Source organism: Equus przewalskii, chromosome 6 (genome assembly GCF_037783145.1).
Source record: "Equus przewalskii isolate Varuska chromosome 6, EquPr2, whole genome shotgun sequence".
Lineage (NCBI taxonomy): Eukaryota > Metazoa > Chordata > Mammalia > Perissodactyla > Equidae > Equus > Equus przewalskii.
Genome location: NC_091836.1, coordinates 71,749,367 through 71,771,260, shown reverse-complemented (window position 1 = coordinate 71,771,260; position 21,894 = coordinate 71,749,367). Strand labels below are relative to the sequence as shown.

At 44.7% G+C, this 21,894-nt stretch overlaps 1 protein-coding gene across 14 annotated transcripts in view; it reads right to left on the bottom strand.

Annotated features, from left to right (window-relative positions):
- Window positions 1-21,894, bottom strand: part of XNDC1N (XRCC1 N-terminal domain containing 1, N-terminal like) — a 39,460-nt gene that overhangs the window by 15,593 nt on the left and 1,973 nt on the right. For 8 of the 14 annotated variants that reach the window (XM_070626024.1, XM_070626021.1, XM_070626025.1 and 5 more), the window contains 9 exons: window positions 17,625-17,799; window positions 15,293-15,434; window positions 14,311-14,466; window positions 12,543-12,721; window positions 9,703-9,788; window positions 9,288-9,460; window positions 7,413-7,485; window positions 5,840-5,967; window positions 3,221-5,124 (listed from right to left, as the gene is read on the bottom strand). In XM_070626024.1, the coding sequence (XP_070482125.1) occupies window positions 4,883-5,124; window positions 5,840-5,967; window positions 7,413-7,485; window positions 9,288-9,460; window positions 9,703-9,788; window positions 12,543-12,721; window positions 14,311-14,466; window positions 15,293-15,434; window positions 17,625-17,669 (1,224 nt within the window). In that variant the 5' untranslated portion in view covers window positions 17,670-17,799 and the 3' untranslated portion in view covers window positions 3,221-4,882. Of the gene's footprint in view, window positions 1-1,151; window positions 1,872-3,220; window positions 5,125-5,839; window positions 5,968-7,412; window positions 7,486-9,287; window positions 9,461-9,702; window positions 9,789-12,542; window positions 12,722-14,310; window positions 14,467-15,292; window positions 15,435-17,624; window positions 17,800-21,366; window positions 21,439-21,894 lie in introns of those variants that run through there. The other 6 variants (XM_070626019.1, XM_070626016.1, XM_070626017.1 and 3 more) reach the window with 2 other exon arrangements.

Here is a 21,894-nt window from a genome sequence, read left to right as displayed (position 1 = left end):
TTTCCAGGCCTCAGCTCCCTTGCCTGGAAAGTGGGGATGTGAACTCCTGCTCTGCCTTCTTCCACGGGCTGCTGTGAGAATGGAGGGCAAGTCCTTTGGAAAGAACTTCCTTTGCCGCCACCTGTGAAGTGGGGACTGTCTATTCTGCGATCCTTCCACAACTCTGGGTGGGAGGCGGTATGCTCTTTCCGCAGCTCGCCCAGCACAGGCCACATCCTGCCTTAGGCCTGTTTTCATATCTTTGTCTGTTTCCCCACCCGATGGTCATCTTGAGCATGGGGACTAAGTCTGTAGGGCACAGAGGGGACGTCAGTGCATGAGTGACGGATGGAACTGGACTGGTGATATTCAAGGCTCCTGACCAGTCCCTGCCTCCAGGCCTCCCCGGCTCCCCTTCATGCATTCTCTGTCCTGCGCCGGGTCTCCCCGGCACTCATCACCATGTCTACTTTTGTTGCCTGAGAACCTTTGCTTGGACTCCATCCCTACCTCAAATACCCCCCCCCCCCCCACTCCTCTTCACTTGTTTTAAACCACCTGCTTGTGTAGATAAGGTTAACTGTGTTTCTTCCAAGGAGTCTGTCCTGAACACAACAGCTATAGCTTCCTGTCTCTTCTGGGCTTTGGAAACCCTGTTAGCATCATCCACAGAGGCACTGAATGAAGCTGAGTGTACTGAATGAAGCTGAGTGTCTTGCGAGTGTCTTGTCCCCCTCTCTCTGCCCTCCCCCTGCTTGTGATCACAAGGTTGAGGCTCCAACCCACGATGCTCTAGGTGGGACCACAAAGCAAGTATTCAGAAAGGTTGGGGTCTACCGAATGTCCTCTCTGAGTCTGTCCAGCTGCTTTTCTATCTTTATGTGTTCTTTCTTCCCTCAGAAAGACTCAGGGTACCTCTAGGTGGGACTTGTGCCGTCCCCATACGAATAGGTGCCCCAAGAGTGACAGCTCTCTGCCATTAAAATGAGATGCCCCTCAGGGTGGGATTCTGTGAATCCCCATCAAAATGGAGGCTTCCTGAGAACAGAATGAGGCCTCATCATCTTTCTGTTGTTTCCCACTTTCCCAGAACACCCACCATAGGCTCAACCATACCCCAGTGGGACAACAGATACGGGGCACCAAGAGCAGGAGAGAGATGAGAAACCAACCTTAAACTCAGGCTCCTTGCGTGCAAGGTGCCTGAGCTCTCGGCTGAGCTGGAAGGCAGCCATCATGGCGTCCTCACTGGCCAGCGAGAGGTGGGCCCTGCTGGCAATGCCACGGTAGGTGTTGATGCGCGAGAGGGAGAACTTCAGCAGGTCATAGCGGCGGGCATTGCTGCACTCGAGGCAGGCGCAGGAGACTGGGTGGGGCCGGGCAATGGTGTGGCCCTGGTCCATGAGCAGCTGTGCAATCTCATACAGGTCCTTCTGACAGGCCAGGGTGAGTGGAGTGATACCAGGCGCAAAGCGAGAACCATCGATTGATGAGTCAAAAAAAGCCAGTGAGAAAGACCTAGTGTCCACTTTGCGGCCCTTCTCCCGTTCTAGCCGGGCCAGCAGGCGACGCACCACTGCTGGCTGGTTTGTGTCCACTGCCACTAGCAGTGCCTCATGGATTTGCCGGAAGTCAAACTTGACATTGGCCAACAGCACATCAGTGATGGCCTCGTGGCCCAGGCGGATGGTCAGATTGAGAGCTTCCCTCCAGGAGCGGTCCTCGGCCTCCTCCACATTCCGCAGGGGGCCACCTGGCCCGCCGCCTGTGGCCTCGACCCCTGACTCCAGCAGCTGCTGCACAAGGCCCAGCCGCCCCTCCTGGATGGCAGCCAGGAGTTGGGGTGGGAACTTCAGCTTTTTGTTCACAATCTCGGTCCAGTTAGGCTGCGGAGAGTGGAAAGGGTGGGACCCCGAGTCTCCAACCTTCTTTGCTTTGGGGCCTCCCTCACCCTTCTACCTTCAAGCCTTAACCGTCTATACCCAGCCACCATTATGTTTGTCTGTCTCAAACATATACTAACATTTTTTTTCTTTTTTTAACACTTATGTAGTGCTTATATATGCTAGGTAGTTTTCTAAGCGTTTCACAAGTATGGTAACTCATTCAATCCTTAGAATAACCCTGTGAGGCAGGAGCTCTCACCCACCCTCTAATAGGAGAGGAAACCGAAGTACAGACGTGCCAAGCCCCTCGGATGACAGGGGAACCCAGGCAGTCTGGCTGAGGAGCTGGTGTCTTTAACTACTCTTCTGTGGGGCTTCTAAACTCAGAGGAATTATTATCAGTGGAGTAGCTTTTGGATTTCTGGAATCTCTACTTCTTCAAAACTCCTCAAATGTGGGATATAATAATGTAGGTCAATAAAAGATGCAATATATTTTTTCTTTTTTTTGAGAAAGATTAGCCCTGAGCGAACTGCTGCCAATCCTCTTTTTGCTGAGGAAGACTGGCCCTGAGCTAACATCCATGCTCATCTTCCTCTACTTTATATGTGGGACGCCTACCACAGCATGGCTTGCCAAGAGGTGCCATGTCCGCACCCGGGATCCAAACTGGCAAACCCCGGGCCGCCAAAGCAGAACATGCGCACTTAACTGCTGCGCCACTGGGCCGGCCCCTATTTTTTCTTTTTTAAGAAGAAAAATAATGACGTTACTACCTTTATCAGTTTTACTCCAAAATTAAATTCTACATTACATTATGTACCTATTCACAAATGTCTGATTTGTGAATTATATGGTTTATATAATGTGATCATCTTATATACTGACAATATGAATGCTGCCCAAAAAATCATATCTGTGTAGGGGATAAATTTCACTTTCATATTTTCTAGGAATTAATCATTTTGGAAATATCTTTTCATACCTTTTATAATAATAATTTCCTGCATAGATTTGTTAAGCTGTTAGTAAGTAATACCTCATTTACTGGTGTGAAATACTGATATTTAGAAAACTGGTCTTCGTTGAAAACTGGTCTTCTTTTCCTTTTTTTAAAACTCAGTGGCTAAAAAACACACAAAGGTATTCTTTTATGGTAGTAGACGTGAGAATTCAGACATCAGTATCATTGGGCTAAAGCCAAGGTGTGAGCAGGGCACAGCGGCTCTAGAGAACCCTTTCTTTAGTTTCTAGAGTTGTATTCCCTGCGTTCCTTAGTTTATGGCCACTTCTCCCATCTTAAAACCCAGCAGCATAGGATCTTCAAATTTCTTGAAGATCAAAGATGACAAAAATTTTCTTAGTCATTATTTTATTGTGGGGATTCTCAGATTAGGAAAGTGCCAGGACTGGCTCTGATTGGGGGCCCCTTCCTTAGCACAACTTCTATCCTCACAGGAACACCCTCACACAGTGGAGCCAAATGTGGGTACCTTGAGAAAGGGTAGGTTAAACAGGTGGATGGGGCTGCACTGGGAGCCTAACCCCACACACAGGCACATGGGGTCTCCCATCTTGTTGACTTCATCTCCCAGCTGCTCATCCTTCTGGAAGTCCCAGAGCCTCCGAAGGACAGGTCCAGACTTGTCTACATGGGAGGGTCTTTGAACTGGGCTTTTCCAAAGCCCCTCAGCTGTGTCTAGGCCTCCCAGCAGGATCCCAACAGGCTCCTCCAGCAACCCGCCTGGCTTTGCCCTCTCCTCTTGGGCAGCCTTGCTCCCCCTCAGTGCTGCCTTGTCCCTTACTTCTACCAGCCCCAGCCCCATCCTCACTGCTCTTCTCTTCTGGGCCCAGGCTCAGGGCTCCAAGGGCTCCTCTCCCACCCATGTCCACCACCTGCATGGCAGCTAGGATGTCCCTGCCACACCTCTGGGTCAATCTATTGTTTTAATCACAGCCAGAAATGGGACCAGGATGGGGGAAGGTAGGGGAGCAGGCCTCTTACCGTGAGGGGGTCCATGGCTGCACCCACCTATGCTGGCAGGGACCAAGGGACTGGGCTTCTGCTCTGTCTGCTCCCCTGACTGTGCCCAGCTTCCTCTTTCCTACCCATTTACAACCCCGCCCTGGGCCCTCCCTTTGCCAGGACCAGCTGCTCCCCTTCTGCCCTGTACTCTGGAGACCAGGGGAACTGGTGTTAGTGTCACACAATGAAGTCTTCTGGGAAAGGGGAGAGAGGACATAAGTGCTCAAAGAAGGTGGGAACAGAATTCAGAACGTCATAGGTGGAGGGACCTTACAGACCCTCTGGTTCAACCGCCTCATTGTATAGATGGGGCCTGGGATTTGCCCAAGGTTTCAGTCAAGCCTAGAACTATTCCTTAGTCATTAACCCATGGGATCCCTGTAATACCTCTGTGAACAGGAGGACAAGGGTTTTCTTTCTGTTACTGAGGGTTAATTCTGGGCCCAAGACAAATAATTTGCTTAAAGTCACACAGCAACACTGTTACCTGATTATATCTAGGGAGAGAACCCACAAAGGATACTGAGAGTTAAGTTCACGGGATGCTGGAGGTCAGTCTTATACTCAAAAAACACTCACCTTCCCAGTACACCACAGGATCTTATCTGTCAGGCAGTGCTTTTCTTTTCATTGGGCCTCAGTTTTCCTTTCAGGAAAATGGGTGTGGGGATGCACACCACTCACTGAGAGAGAGGCATTCTGGATTGTGTCCCAAAGCCCCAGAGAGATCATCAATTCTACCCCGGAAGTTCCAAAGGGGAAAAGGATGGAGCTGTCCTTGGGAGAATAGGGTGCCATGGTGACAGGATCCTTGACAACTGGGAGTGGGGAGCAGGCTGGGCCCAGAGGTGCCCTCAGGCAGAGTCCTGAGGGAAAACGAATGGAGGGAAGGAGAGAAGGCGGCTTGGCCTCATCAGCCCTTCTCAGTTGTCAAGAGATCCACTCTCCAGTTTTAGTCATAGAGGGCAGAGGAGGCCAAAACCAAAGGGCCTCATGGCTCATCACTGAGGGACTCCCCACACGTGCTGGCATGTTCTTCTACTTCTCCTGCTGAGAACTGCAACTGGCAGATAGGGCACTGGACCCAGGAAATGGGTGGTGAGCTCTCCGGGGAGGACACCCACAGTGCAGACGGTGATGAAGATGGTGATGAGGAGGGAGAGGCTGGGTGAGGTGGGGAGGCTTCTCCACAAGTGGCAGCATGCTGGAGAAGAATCTCCATGCTGAAGCAGCCTAAGGGGGAGAGAAGGAGGTAAGCACTATTGGGCCTGCTCCCAGGCAGGATGCCAGCCCAAGCAATCCGAAGGAACGTCTGCTGTCAAAATGCAGCTGTTTTTACAGGATATTTACTATGATTGAATATTTCACACCCGAGAGACGCTATCCAGTCATGAACACACTAAACCTATATCAAGTGTTCGCAATGGGCCTGCCACTGTGCTTGGAGCTGAGGATGTAAACCCAGGCCTGTTCTTATGGACTGGTGAGTCGAGGGGTAAAGACAAGCTTTGACCACAAATAACTATGATACAAAGCGGAAGGTAAGAAGCGCTAAGCCCAAGGGAATCAGAATGCTGCAGGAGCTCAGTGAGAGAGACTATCTGAGAAGCTCAAAGATGACTTGGCAAATAAGTACCACGTGAATAGAGACTGAGAGGGTAAGTAGACTTTGGCTGTGGAGGAGTTATGAAGGAAATTCTAGGTCCTCGCTGATAGTGTTTTATATTGTTTTGTTTCATGGTTCTCCTGAGGACAGGGCCTATGTCCCTTCCCCAGCCTGGACAACAGTGTGAGCAGATGTTCAATTTAGACTTGAACGTAATTGCAGAGATGACAGAGGCTAGGAGTCCAAGTTCAAATGTTTCCTGGCAGCATTCCCAGATCTCCTATTCCTCCCTCAAGGATGCTTAGAGATCACACAACAACCCCTTGTGCCCAAGCAGCTTACCTGCACAAATGGGGCACTGTCCACTCTCCTGGGCACTGCTGCTTTGGGCCTCAGCCTGGTGCTGTTTTCTTTGCCCTGCCTTTGCTATCCCCCTCCTGTTTGGCCGAGAGTTTGAGTTGGATAAAGGCCTGTGAGAAAGAATAGTTAAACTCCAGTTATTAACAAGAGGCCACGAGGACTGAAGGAGCCTTGAATTAGGGCGAAAAGGATGTAGACTAGTTGATGCGGAGCCAGGAGCCCTGGGTTGGAGGCCTGGTCTTCCCACTCATTTAACCTTCGAACATCTGAGAACAGAGCTTCTATTACTGACTTCAGATTTCTTATTTTTTTAAGATATAGTGCACATTCCATAAAATTCATCCTTTTGAAGTATACTATTTAATGATTTTAGGATATTCACAAGGTTGTGTAACCACCAAAACTACCTAATTCCAGAACATCTTTATCACCCCAAAAAGAAACCCTGAACCCATTAGTAGTTACTCCCCATTTCTCTATCCCCACAGACCCTGGAAACCACTAATCTACTTTCTGTCTCTATGGATTTGTCTATTCTGGACATTTCCTATAAATGGAATTATATAATATGTGGTCTTTTGTGTTTGATTTCTTTCACTTATATGTTTTCAAGGTTCATCCATGTTGTAGGGTATATCAGTACTTCATTCCTTTGTCATGGCTAAAATATTCCATTGTATGGATATACCATATTCATCAGTTGGTAGACGTTTGAGTTGTTTCCACTTTTGGGCTATTATGAATAATGCCGCTATGAGCATTCGTCTATACATTTTTGTGTAAACACCTGTTATCAACTCTTTCGAGTTATATTCCTAGGAGTGGAATTGCTGAGTTATATGGTAACTCTAGGTTTAGCTCTTTGAGGAACTGTCAAACTGTTTACCAAGGTAGCTGCACCATTTTACATTCTCAGTGGCACTTACATGAGAGTTCCAATTTCTCCACACCTTTGCAGCACTTTGCCAACAAGTGTCTTTTCGATTATAGCCATTGCAGTGGGTGTGAGGTGATCACTGTGGTTTTGATTTGCATTTCTCTGATGGCTAATGATGTTGAGCATCTTTTCATGTGCTTATTGGCCATTTGTGCATCTTCTTTGGAGAAAACTCTATTCGGATCCTTTGTCCATTTTAAAAATTAGTTTATCTTTTTATTGAGTTGTAAGCATTCCTTATATATTCTAGATACAAGTGCCTTATCAAACACATGATATGCAAATATTTTCTCACATATTCTGTGGGTTGTCTTTTTATTTTCTTGACAGTGTCCTTTGCAGCAGAAAAAGATTTAAATTTTAATGAAGTCCAAGAGATACAGAGTACTCTCCAGATGCTGGTTCATTACACGGCTACCTCCTTGCCTAGCTCCAAGTCTGACAACATGTGGACAAGGATATCTTTTCTCTACTACCCTCTAGGTCCAGACATGAGATCAAGACCCAGACACAAGGGTACACTGTGACCTAACTGAAACACAAGTGGAGGAAGGACAGCTGCTGAAGATCAATAAGGTTTGGGGAGGTGATCTGGGTCTTTCAGGTTGACCTGCTCACCTGCGGGCTTGGACTTTCCGTCTCTTCGTCCTGCCCACGTGGTTCTCTGAGGTTGGCTCCTCTGGTCTGGGTTCTGTGTGAGAAATGCTCATTAAATCCAGCTCATTAACAAAAGGGCCTGCACATACGATGTTCCTTCTTTTAAGAATATTCTTCCTATCCTCTTTGTCTGGCTAACTCTTCCTTACTCTTCAAGTCTTAGATGAAATGCTAATTCCTGTGAGCCACTTCCCCTGGATTCTCTAGTTTAAGCCTTGTCATCCTATTATGCTCTGCCTTTGAAGTACTTATCACAGTTTTAAGTTTTAGATTTTCCTGTGTGACATGGACACACATCTCTCCATTAGGGTAGGAGCATTCCTATTTTATTTACTGTGGTATCCCTGGCACCTAGCACAGAGCCTTGTACATACGGATGTTCAATAACTATCTGTCAAATGAGTGGTAACAAAAAACAGCAACAAAGACTTGTCTAGTTTTTCAGAACTTATAAAACACTTTGTATAGCATTTAACATAGTTTAAAGTGCTTTCATAAGCTCGGGTGCCCCAAAAAAGGTTAGCTCCCTTCTCATTCTCTGTCTTTTAAAATAATAAACTACATCCTTCCTTACATGGTAGGCAGCTTCTGAAATAACTCCCACTGGTTCCTGCCTCCTGGTATTCATGCCTCCCCTTGAGCGTGAGCAGGACCTAGTAATTTGCTGTTAATGAACAGAATATGGCAAAAGTGATGGGATGTCACTTCTGGGACTAGGTTACAAAAGACTGACTTCTTTCTTGCTAGCACTCTCTCTCTTGCCCTCTAGCTTGCTCACTCTGATGAAGCAAGCCGCCAGAGTGTGAGGACGCTCTGTGGAATGGCTCTCGTGGCAAAGGAACTGAGGGAAGCCGGGAAGAACTGAATCCTACCCACAACCATGTGAGTGAGCTAGGGAGCAGATCCTTTCCAGCTGAGATGACTACAGCCTTGCGACAAATCCAGAGCCAGAGGAGCCAGTTAGCCACGCCCAGATTCCCAACCATCAGAAACTGCGAGGTAATAAATATTGTTTTAAGCTACTAAGTTTTTGGGTACCTTGTTATGCAACAATAGATAACCAATGTACCCTATTTCTGCAATGAAATGATATACTCATTATTTTACTAATTTGTTCAGTTCCTTGAAATGACAGATAAACTATTTCCTTTTAAAAAAATTTTTCCAAAGAAGCAATGAGAGAAACCAAGGGTTTCAGTGAGAACTCTACTTGTTTGCTCTCTCTTGGTATCTAGAATAGTAAAATGAGCAAGAGTTCTGGGGTTCAGATCCTGGCTCTGCCACTTAGTAGCTGTGTGACTCAGAATATTTAACCTCTCTGAACCTCAGATTCTTTTGTAAAATGAGTATAACAGTATCTACTTCCTAAGCTTGTTGTGAACATTAAATAAAGTTAGTGAAAGTGCCTTGCGATGTCTGGTGCAAAGGAGGAACTCCAAAATGTTTAATTCTTTCTTCCTCTGTGATAGATCCATACTATTCCCCTACTTTGTTTCTCCAGTACATTCCATACACCACCACCCTGTCTTAATGGTCATTCACAGATGATAACAGAATGTTAATATTAGAAGAGGCCTAAATACTATTTGGTTTAATTCCTACACTTTGAAGATGAGGGAATTGAAGCCCAGAGAGATAAAGGTTCCTGATTCCTAAGCCAGTGCTCTTTCAATTTCTATACAATATGTGACTTCTCTTCTGGTAACAAGACACTGACAAGTGTCTTTTCTCCCACATGCAGTCTCATTTGTGAGCCAGCCTTGGATAGTAGCAGTAGATTCAGGAAGGACAGTGCTAGGGAGAGTAAGGAGCTAAAGGTAGGTCATCGGGTCTCACCTGCGCTGTCTGGATGACTGGCACCTGGTTCTGCCTGGTTGTTCTTTGCGCTTGCCACACTGGCAGGAGGTGCCCTGTGGGCAGCTGAAAGCACCATGCAGGCTGAACGCCCCAAAGTCCCTGGCTGCAGCTGCTTTAGGATATTCCTAAGCTCTGACATTTCCTTGGTGCTCCTGCAGGGAAACAGAGAGTACTTGGTTTCACTCAGAAGAGAGACTCCATTCTGCCCACCCAAGTCAATGGCATCAAACCAAGAAAGTCAGTCTTATACACAGATGGGGTTAGGCCTAGCATATGTGGTTAATTGGCGGAACCCAGGCTGGGCTTGCATGCCTGGGAGTGACTCGGTAGCCTTTCTCTTCCAGGAGAAAGAACTGAGACGTGACTGGGGGACTCCACTCTGGCAGCAACGTACGTGTGGGGATCTGGGAAGAATATCCTCCGAATGGAAGGATTAGCCAGCCAGGGGCTAGGACCAGACTCCTCAGCATCAGAAGAGCCCTGAGAAGAAAATGGAGAAATATGAAATACAGACATTCACCACCAGGGGACACTGCCACCTAGTGCCAGGGATACTCCTGCGCCTGATCAGCTTAGTTAATGAGTGAATGATCTGCTATTACTTGGACCTGGCACCTGTGCTTGCGTGCGTGCTCTCTCTCCCAGCCCTAGGATGTGAGGTGCTGTGATTTTGTATACTTAGTTCCTCAATGCAGAGGGTTCTGTCATGATCCTGAAAGCCCACGGGATAAAAGAACACACACTGCTGGGAAAAAACGGGCTACGGGACTTGTGTTACGGGCAAACTTTTGAAAGCATATATATATATATATATATATATATTTTATTTTGTACATACATAAAATTGATTCATATAGGTACAAAACTCAAATTATTCATCTCTCTTTATACACCTATGTGAGAGAAACAAATCATACATATATATTTCTTTATAATGACAGTTCCATTTTGAAGTATTTTGGGACATTTTTGTCAATTTTCCCTTCTAAATATTATTTAAGGGTATCATTTAATTTCCAAGTCTGATTAATTTTGTGAACAATGTTGTTCACCTGCAACTAAAAAATCACCAATTTTAGCCACCATTTCTAGCCATCTATAAAGAGATGTACATGTGTATTTATGTATATATAGATATCACACGTCTCTCTCTCTCTCTAGCATTAACACGGTATCTAATTATCCCAGGCATTTTAGAAACCTCTATACTTCTAACTTCAGAAATGTCTATGTGCAACAATCTTGCAATAGATCATTTCTACATAGATTTTATTTGTGTGTTATGCAACGGTGTCTTAATTCTTTGTCAAAATTCAAGTTATCTGTGTCGATTCATCTGTGGCTACTTCCTTTTAAATTTTTCCAAATTTCCTTTTTCCTCTTGAATTAAAAAAAATTTTCTTTAAGGTTATGACATTTAAGTCATCTTAAATTATAAAATTGAGGGCCATCAATTCATTTCCATGTACCAACCCTCTCTTGTAGAAATGTTTCAGAGTCTCCTTTCCCTGTGGTTTCACTGAGGTACCTGCATATGTATTTCACTCTGTTATTGATGTCCAATGCCTTTCTGACATTATGGTTCTGGAGTTACTGACTCCCTTCCTCCTCGATCCCGTCATGGTCCTAAAGGTGCAGAGTAATTTAGACAGCTAAAATGGAAAAGATTCTAGGAAGCCCTTATTTATCCTACAGTTAGGGAGACCATATGTCCTGGGTTACCTGAGATAGTCTTGTTTTATGTCTGTTTCCTTGATATAATTATTAACAGCAGTCTTTTTTGCTCTCAAAGTGTCTCAGTTTGGATGATAAATTTTATGGTGATCCTATCTACAACTCACCGCTGAAACGTCATCGTTTATATAATGAACGTTTACACTAAAAGCCTACTTTGCTCTAGGCACTGTTCTAGCTGCCAGGAGCGTATTATGGAACAAGACAAACAGGCCCCTAATCTCACAGGGCTTCCATTCAATTGAATAGCCAGGGCCACAGAACTCTAGCTCCATTCACATCAGCTCCCGGAACCGCAATATCGGAACCTGGCAGAGCACAGTGAGCTGCTTCCACTGGTCCTTCTGTGTTTTTTAGCCCTTCCCACAGTGGAAGAATAAATCTCAGACCAAGCTTTACTTCGTCTCAGTTCCCTGGGTCTCTCCCAAGGCTGTTCTACAAAAGCATCTACTCCTCCTCTGTCTGCTCTAACTGCATGTTCTCCTCCCAATGCCCAGTCTCTTCTTTGTCTCTGTAACCTCAACAGGAGTGACACCTGTGAGATTCGCTCCTGGGAACTGAAATTCTTTGGTTATGTCAAATGTTTGAAGCTTCTAAAAATGTGCTGTGTGCATAGGAAGCACTGTGGTGTAATCACAGGAGACCTGATTTCTAGTCCCTGTTCTGCTCTGATTCACCATGTGAATCTGAATATGTAAGTTTCCGTAGCTGAGATGTACAACGAGGTAGTTGGAGCTTGATGATCTCTCGGTATTTTTTCATCTCTTGAATTCTATGACTCTAGCTTTGGGTAATTATATTTTCATATTTGTTTGTGAGTGAATTATGGTGGAGGGTAATGGCTTGGAAAGATAAATGGAGACATCAGTGCCCAGAAAGCAGGAGGAGTCAGAATAGACTTGGGAAGAAAAAATAACTAGAAAACTGGCTGAGAAAAGGGGAGGTAAATTGAGCAGATACCTATACATCTATACCTATACATAGCCAGAAACCTATACCTCTTCTCTTAGAAGTATGTGTATTGTACACGGACAGAAAGCAGGGGGGCAAATGAAATTGGAGAGCACATATCTAAGAATATAACTGGCTTTGCTAGGCAGGAGGGTCAGGGACCAACAACGACAGAGGGCTGTAAGTGAGCCCTGGGACTTGCAGGTGCTGGAAGGAAAAGTCTGATGAAAGCTATAGCCCCCAAAACCTAGAAATAAAGTATGAGATTAAGTTTGAAGCCAAAAAGAATTTCATGATGGCTAAAGAACAAATGCTCCAGCAGCTTTGTGCACACTACACTGAAGGCTGACTCACTTGAATATTCTACGTGTGAAAGGGAAGGGGAGGAGTTCACTTCTACCTGTAAGAAAGGGTAGCAAGTCCATTTATGTTTGTATTGGAATGTATTTGTGTGTCTGCATGTTTCTCTCTCAGTCAAGCACCAGCTACCCAACCAGAAACTGAAAAGGGTGGGGAAATATTAAGTCCTTGTTCTACCATCATACATACCTGGCTCGGCCCAGAGCTCCCAGGGTCTGAGGGATCCACCACAGGCTCATCTAAGGAGTCTAGAGAGGAACACACCCGCAGGAAGGCCAGGCCAAAAGACTGATGGCGTGTGAAGGGTTGGGAGCAGGTAAGGCGAAGTCGATCCCATGACTCACTTGATGCTGGAGCCAGGAAATCATCTCAAGGAAAATGAGGGGGAAGGAAATGCATGAGTAGCAGGGAAAAAGGAAGAGAAGGTCAATACTGAGGAGAGGAGAGAAAACACAGGGACTATACAGAGTAAACTCCAACAAAAGGTAGAATGGAGGTCATCAGTAACTGGCCCCTCAGGCTTTGGTGCTCAGGAGTGGGCAGTGCCATGCAGGCCAGTCAGGGCCCTCTGAGACCCACTGCCCTGCCTTCCCACCATTGCTCCTCTCTGTCACGGTTCCACACTGTTCCCAGTATGAGTATATCCTCATTCTACACCTCTCCAGGGACCTTATCAATGTCTCGTCTCCTCTCCTCCTTTCTTTCCTTTCCTCCTTTTTTTCTTTCTTTCTATTTTTTTTTTTTTAAGATTTTATTTTTTTCTTTTTCTCCCCAAAGCCCCCCGGTACATAGTTGTATATTCTTTGTTGTGGGTCCTTCTAGTTGTGGCATGTGGGACGCCACCTCAGTGTGGCTCAACGAGCAATACCATGTCCGCACCCAGGATCTGAACCAACGAAACACTGGGCCGCCTGCAGCGGAGTGCACGAACTTAACCACTCGGCCACTGGGCCAGCCCCTTTTTCTTTCTTTTGAGGAAGATTAACCCTGAGCTAACATCTGTTTTCATCCTCCTCTACTTTAAAAGTGGGATGCCTGCCACGGCCTGGCTGGATAAACGGTGTGTAGGTCCACACCCAGGATCTGAACCGGCAAACCCTGGGCTGCTGAAGTGGAGCACGCGAACTTAACCACTATGCCACCAGGCCGGCGCCTCAATGTCTCTTTTTCACAGGAGGTACCTGTAGTATTGGGGTCTGGGGTGAAGACTTGCCAAATGGATTAGCTGAGCTACATCTATCCTTCTTGGACCATGAGACCTCAGCATCCCTCACACCACCACATGCCCTACACACCCACTCACAGTATCACATACCAATAATACAAACCCTACTCACCTTCAATTGCCAGCACTATCTAGTCAGTATCTCATCTCCTCCACCTCATATGCCCCTCCCATATCACTCTTCCTTCACAACATTACAAACACCTCCAATTTAAACCCAGCCAAATCCTTACTAGACTGTAAGTCTCTAGAAGCCGGGAATCAGATCTTATGTTTCTTCTGCAGTGCCTGGTGAACATAGATTTGCATAGAAGAGAACTCAGGAAACACTGTATGCTACATAACTATAACCATCATATAGTCTTCTATCACTTACATAAATGTTTATCCTACACTCACATTTATATACACTTATACAAACAAAAACACGCTAATCACAAATACGAATTCTACATCAGGCTCCACCAAATCAAGTTACACGTAACTATAAATCACAGCTTATAAATATCCCAGCTATCATATATTCTCATCATGGAGAACTCACACACAAACATACCACATGGTTGTTCGCTCATTAACTACCCTATCCCCTCAACAGATAGAACTAGGCCTCTGCGTGGGTTCCCTCCCACAGCATATATCCAAGAGCACTTACAGCCCTCTAGAGTACTGCGTCTCTCTCTCATAATCTCTCTCTTGTGTCTCCCCCATTTCTGCCTTTGCCCTCCTTACCATCTTTAAACATGCGGACCCCTGAGCGGTTCTTCCCCTGCTTTGAATCAGCTAGGGACATTAGCATGGTTGCAGGGAGCAGGGTGACAAAAGGTCTGTCCAGGGACCAGGAAGAACGGCCCACATCAATTTGCAGGAAAGCACAGCCACAGTTACCTGGGGACAAACAGTTGAGAGAAGGATAAGGGTGATGGGGTGACAGGGGCTCCTCCCCTGACTTCAGACAAGGGAATCAGATGGGAAGAAGATGCTCCTCCATTCTAGAGCTAGTTGGAAGCCCAGAGAGGTCACGCAACATAGGAGTCCCACAGTGAGACAGTAACTGAAGTGGGAGGAGACCTCAGCCCGCTCAACGACGAGGTAAAGGTCTGCCATGTTCTTCCCAGGCAGAAACCTTCCCCTGACTGAAGAGACTTGCCGCTTCCCTGTCTTCTGGCTCTGGTAGGCGGTGCTAAACTCTGTCTTTCTTAGATCCTTGCTAGGCAGCCTGACATCTCTCTGTCCTGACAGAGCTGAGACCAACGGTCTTTGTCAGTTCTCTATTCCAGAGAATTCTCAGGCCAACCTCATCAACCCGTCAATTCCTCTGGTGCCTTCCTGGATAAGCCTGCACAGTTCATCCCCAGCATCCTGCTGACTCTGATGATTAGAGGGATATACGGAGTCTGTCTGTTGGCATTTATAATTATGTCAATGTTCCAAGGCTTCACCTGGACCACTCAGATCAAAGCAGGGCAGGTATGTCGCATAATTCAAGGAATGCCATTCACATTGTACTCTATGTGAACAGAACCCTTAAAGTTTACCAACACAGTCCTGCCCCAGGGGCAAGGGCCCCATTTCCTCTTCACACCAGGTAGAGCTTATTCCATGAAGGCTGCTCAGCTAGACTGAATTGAGACATTTTGGTGGAGCATTTGGAGGGGAATGTTACTCCTATGCTGTCCCGCAGCAGTTCTTGGGCCCCAGAAAACTCACTCACCCACATCGATGTAGCCAATCGGCACCGCCCTCTCCAGCTGGAGTTCCACTTTCAGTTGCCCACTCCTGTCCTGAGGGCAGCTGAGCCAAGGGCCCTTCTGACTGTCTGGGTTCAGCAAGTTCTCCACAGGATACTTGGGATCCTAAGTCAGAGAGAGGAGGAGAAATTCAGGAACCTCACTGAGCCCAAGGGGAAAAGGCTGCCCAGGAATGAGGGATCCCTACACTCCCAAACCTTTCCAGGCCTCCTAACACAATGGAAAAGGCACTAGACTGGAGTCCATAGGAATACCAAGGGATTTACAGACACCATTTACCTCCCCTTCACTTACCCGACTACCTCATTTAATCCTCCTAAAAACTATCATTGCTTCTTAGTTAACAGATCGAAAAACCAAACCTTAGGTTCAGAAGCTTACACAAGGCTAAAAAACAAACCAAAGTCCGAGCTCCCAGGTTCTGAATCCAGAGCTCTCAACCACGACACTATACCATTTCTTTGCATTTATAAGGTGCTTTCACAGACATTTATTTATCCTCAAAGTAACCCTATGATATAAGAAAAGCAAATATTTTTATTCTAAGTTTACAACTGATGGTTAGAAATAAAGTGATTTGTCCAAAGGCAACAATAGCGATACTGACAAATTCTCAGTTCTAACCCAAAGTCAGATATTTTTTGGTGGAAAGGCCTTGAGCAACCTACCCTCTCTCTCTTGATCTAAATTTCTTCATCCCTAAGGAAAGGAGGGGAGACTAGACTCAAGGTTTTCTATCTTGTTTTTTGTTTTAGCAATAAAACCCTTCCTTTTAACTGAAATCTTAAACTAAAGTGTATTTTTTTTTTAATTTTATGTGGTTTTTTTTGGTTTTGCTTTTTCTCCCCAAATCTTCCCCCATACATAGTTGTATATTTTAGTTGTGGGTCCTTCTAGTTGTGGCATGTGGGATGCCGCCTCAGCGTGGCCTGATGAGTGGTTCCATGTCCACGCCCAGGATCTGAACCAGCAAAACCTGGGCTGCCGAAGCAGAGCGTGTGAACTTAACCACTTGGCCACGGGGCTGGCCCCATATTTTCCAACCAATAAAAGCAGAGCTCTGGCTAAAGCACAGGTTGGAGGGCCTAGAGACATACTTGTCCCCCCTCCCTTCAACTTCTAGAAGTGGGTCCTCACAGAGTACAGTTTGAAAACCACAATATTAGAAGATGGCTAACGTTCTCTAGCATTTTATAAGGCTGAGTCTAGGAAGAAAACCGTTTAGGCTGACCATGCAGCTAAGGAGGATAAGGGTAATTTTTTTTTTTTTTTTAAAGATTTTATTTTTTCCTTTTTCTCCCCAAAGCCCCCCAGTACATAGTTGTATATTCTTTGTTGTGGGTCCTTCTAGTTGTGGCATGTGGGATGCTGCCTCAGCGTGGTTTGATGAGCAGTGTCATGTCCGCGCCCAGGATTCGAACCAACGAAACACTGGGCTGCCTGCAGCAGAGCGTGCGAACTTAACCGCTCGGCCACGGGGCCAGCCCCGGATAAGGGTAATTTTTATCTTATTTCACTTAGGAGTTGATACAGTAATTCCTAAAGACTCTCTAAGGGTCTGTCTGAAATGTGTGGGATGTTCTTGACTGTCCTAATGACTAGGAAGCATTATTGTCATTAGGGTCTGGAGGCCACGGATGCTAAATATCCCACCGTGGGAATGATACTGCTATAACACACAGTCTTATCCCACCCAAAACGCCAACGGCACCCCTTGAGAAAGACTAGGCTGACAGAAGGGGAAGAGTTGGGGGAAGGGGTAAACGGATAGAGAAATGACAGCAGAGGAAAGGGTGGGAAGAGCCTAAGGGTCACCACACTGCATGAGTCCTGGGCCCGGGACTCTAAAAGGGATAATCGGGGTTTCCTGAAGGTGGACTTTTAGAGAGGAGGCCGAGATCACCTTTGATGGTGATGGTGATATCCTCACAGGTCAGGAATGACCTTGAGTGTCCTGGCCTGTTCTCAATGACAGAGTGACTAAATTGCCCTTCTGGGGACCCTAGTATAGCCTTTGGGCCTATAGCTTTGCCAGCACCCTCCAAACTAAGAGTGAAATCCTGAGGTTGCTTCCTTTTTTATTTTTAATTCCTGAGAATACTTCTTTTATGCATCCAGCATTGCTCTGGGCACAACCTGAGGGCAAGAGCTGTTTCCCCCCTTTGACTCTCGACTCCCAAAGAAGGAACAATGTCTCTTCTATTAAATTGACAGTTTCCTGAAAGTGGAGCCAAGACTCCTATTTTTTTCACTCTTCAGTCACCAAGAAAAAATCATGACTGTCAATTAATATACCTGAGAGGAAAACGATACCACGTGGCTAATCTTTACAGGAGCCATGGAGGGCCCAGCGGCTGTCCCAAGTAAAGGCAAAAATGCTTTCTCCTGAGATTTCTTCTGTCACCACCTTGGCACTGCCTATGTTTTGGTCCCGTCAGCTTCCAGAAGAGAAAGAATCATCATGGTACTTCTGAAGAAGAGAACAAAAGAAAAACAAACTAGCCATGGCAGTTTCTCTGGTAACAGGAGTTATTTGCTGCAGTCAGTCCGTGAGTTTCTGATGACCGTGATGGCCTTGGTGGGGGTGGCCGGCAGGGAGCAGATCTGGACCAGCTGATGAGATCCCAACAAATATGAAACAACTGGAATGCAACCACAGGGCAACAGAGCAGCAAGTACAAAATAATAAGCAATATGTTACTGTTGGAATTATACGTAGGTAAGCTCCCAAGGGCATGAATTGTGCCTTAAATCATTTATCTTTATATCCTTAGAGCCTAGCACATAGTAAAGATGTGTAACAAGTGTTCAACTAAATATATGATACAAGTCTCGTTTTTTTTTTCCTTTCCATAAAATGAATCTTCCTAAGTTAGCCTATCATTAAGTTACTCCTCTATTAGAAATCTTCAAGGCTTGCTGATGTATGAAAATGTCTTCCTACATGGTAGGTACTTAGTAAATATCAATTCAGCTTGGCCTCTCAAAGCATCCACAATGTAGATTTCTACATTTCCTGCTTCACCTCCTACTATTCCCTTCATCAGAAGATGTGTTTTACCTGACTATCAGTTTTGTTTATTTATTTAATCTTAAAAGTTCACATGGCTATTTGTACTCTGTCTTTTGCTGAACTTTTTATGGAAAATTTTAAATATATGCAAAAACATACATATAAGTATAATGACCTCTCATGCACCCATTGGCTAGCTTCAACAATTCCTTGGCCAGAGGTGTTTTAAAGTTGTCTGAATGTATTTAGGTGGGATCCCTCTCCAAATATTTATACCCTGCCCTTTTTACTCATGCTTCTTACCCATGTGACCCCTCAAAATGAATCCGTGATTCCAATATACTCTTGGCCATAATGATCTTCTTGCCTCCCTCCCACCCCCTAATTTTTTTCCTACTTCCAAGACTTTACTCATGCTGTTGCCTCTGCTTGGAATGCTCTTTCCCTTTCCCACTTGTCAAATCTAATGCATCTTTTTTTTTTTTTAAAAAAAAGATCAGCACCTGAGCTAACATCTGTTACCAATCTTTTTTTCTTCTTCCCAAAGCCTTCCAGTACATGGTTGTATACACACATTGTAGGTCCTTCTGGTTGTGATATGTGGGATGCCACCTCAGCATGGCTTGATGAGTGGTGCCACGTCTGTGCCCAGGATCTGAACCAGTGAAACCCCGGGCCGCCCAAGCGGAGTGTATGAACTTAACCACTCGGCCACAGGGTCGGCCCCCTAATGCATCTTTGATGCTCAAATGTCACCCGGCTCTGCTCTACCAGCTCAAGGTGATAGCTCCACTCTCTCAATTCTGTATTACAATTATATCGGTATATGTCTTATGTCCCTTGACCAATTGTAAGCTCTTGGAGAACAGGCTTCACGTCTGATTCATTTCTGTATCCTCAGCGTGAGAGAGAGAAACATATAGCTCCAAAGGGCCAGGAGTCGTGGAGGGCTCAAAGTGGGACAGACTGCTGCAAAAGCAGTAACAAAACATTTAGTGAGCGCCAGCTAAAGGTCAAGCATTCCTCACAGGTCATGTTTAATTTCGTGCCAGAGCTTCAAGGAGAGAAGAATGCAGAATGAGTCCTGAGTCACCTCTCTCAGCCTCCAGATTAATTAGAGCTAATTATTCCCACCACAGGAACTCACTAAACATTTAACAATTTCTCCTACTCTCTGCTAGATATAGGAGATACAAAAATAAATAAGAAATGGTCTGTTTTGGAGAAACTCCCAGTGTACCTTTGTGATTTGATATGAAAACTCCACCATCTCTCATCACTAACATACAGATGTTGGACTCAGCCCCAAAACTACACTCTACGCTTGGAGACTCTGAAGGTGTCACTCTCGGATATTTCATATAGGTAATATTTTGTGGAGTGTCTGGTAGGTACACGGTGAATAAGACATACGCAATCTTTCTCATGAAGATCACCATCTATCAAATTGCTTATAGTTCTCCAAGGATTAATCCAAGGCTTAAGGCTTTCCCACCTCCTTGATCTCGCATATGCTGTTGTTATTGTTTTTGGCAGTGGCTTGTTTACCCTGTGTGTCTTCCTACTAAGGAGTGAGCTCTTTGAGCATATGGATTTTTGTCATGTTCATCACCTCCCACATCTTAGAGAGGTGCAGAAGCACAGTAGGCATAAATAAATAGCCATTGAAAAGAGTGGTTTATCAAGTAAATAAAATTCCGATCAGAATTTTCAGCAGAAGTTTCTGGCCAACATAACAAAGTCATCAACCAACAAGGGGCTACAAACTGATAAGATAATTCTGAAAAGAAAGATCAAAGAGGTGGGGTTCAATGCCTTTGAAAAAAATTACAAAGTCACAGTAATTAAAACATACTGTCTATAGAAGTGAGCATATAGATTCCAAAAACAGACTCATATAAATGAGCATTTACCTATTAACCTGTTGATTGCAAGATAGAACAGAATCACGATTCTTTCAGAAAAAGATGAATAAATGGTCTTCAGAAAACTGGTTCACAATGTGAAGAAAGATAAAAGCAGATCCCTATCTGATAACATTTAAAAAATTATACTCAAATGGATCAAAGATGGAAACGTGAAAAATACTTTAAGGTAACACAAACAAGGTTAAAGTACAAATGACCGAAAAAAAAAATCTGAGACACATGTAAACTTGGATAGTATTCAGAATATATATTTTTGAATACTACAAATCAGGAAGAAAAGGGCAAGTAGTCTAATAGAAAACTGGAGAGAAGATATAAACATACAATTCACATAAGATGAAATCTGAATGACCAAAAACCCATAAAAAAAAATCCTCATATCCGCTGGTAAGAAGGAAATTGCAAATACCTCTTCCTCTAAGACTGGAAAAAAATTAGAAATCTACAATATACAGAATTGGCAATAATATGGGGAAATTGGCCCTCTCATAAACACTTCCAGCACATCTTAAATCTGCCCAGCTACATTTTAAGAAGAGCCACATGTGGCTAGTAGTTAACTTGTTTGAACAGTGCGCCTCTAGAGGGACTCACATGTACACAATAAGACCAAGGTTTCTAGGGGCTGGCCCCGTGGCTGAGTGGTTAAGTTCCAGTGCTCCGCTGCAGGCGGCCCAGTGTTTCGTTGGTTCGAATCCTGGGCGTGGACATGGCACTGCTCATCAAACCACGCTGAGGCGGTGGCCCACATGCCACAACTAGAAGGACCCACAACAAAGAATATACAACTACGTACCGGGGGGCTTTGGGGAGAAAAAGAAAAAAAATAAAATCTTAAAAAAAAAAAAAAGACACAAGGTTTCTAATAGCAAAATTCATAAAACTCCAGTGTCCATTAGTTGAAGAATGGATAAATGAAACGTTATATATCATACAATGGAATACTATATAATAGTTAAAAGGAACGAATTAGATGTAAATATACATAAATATGGACGGCCCTAAAAAAATAACAGAGTGAAAGAACGTTACAGAATGATACATAGAAAACAACTCACGTTCATTAAAAAACAAAATGAAATAGTACAATACTTACATTGCTTGTGAATACACAATTTTTTTTCAATGGACTGGGAGAATGCACAGCCAATTATGATAATAATTGCTTCTGGGGAGGAAGAAAGGGTAATGGGTCTCAGAGTAGGAGACACACAGATAAGTTCAACTTTTATTTGTATTATTTTATCTCTCTTTTTGAATGTTGGCATTTTTAAAAATTCTTTTCTTGTTGTTTTTCTTCTCTTCAAATCCCCCCGTACATAGTTGTATATTCTAGTTGTAGGTCCCTCTGGTTGTGGCATGTGGGACGCCGCCTCAGTGTGGCCTGATGAGCAGTGCCCTGTCTGGGCCCAAGATCCGAACCAGCGAAACCCTGGACCGCCGAAGCAGAGTGTGTGAACTTAACCACTAAGCCATGGGGCTGGCCCCTATTTTATTTTTTTAAAAAGTGAAGAAAACAGATCATGAGATCAATAGTCAATTTGGGGTTATGGGTATACAGCGTTTCTAATATTCTCTCTATTAAGTTTCACATGATAATTCCCATTTTAAGTAAACGAGATGC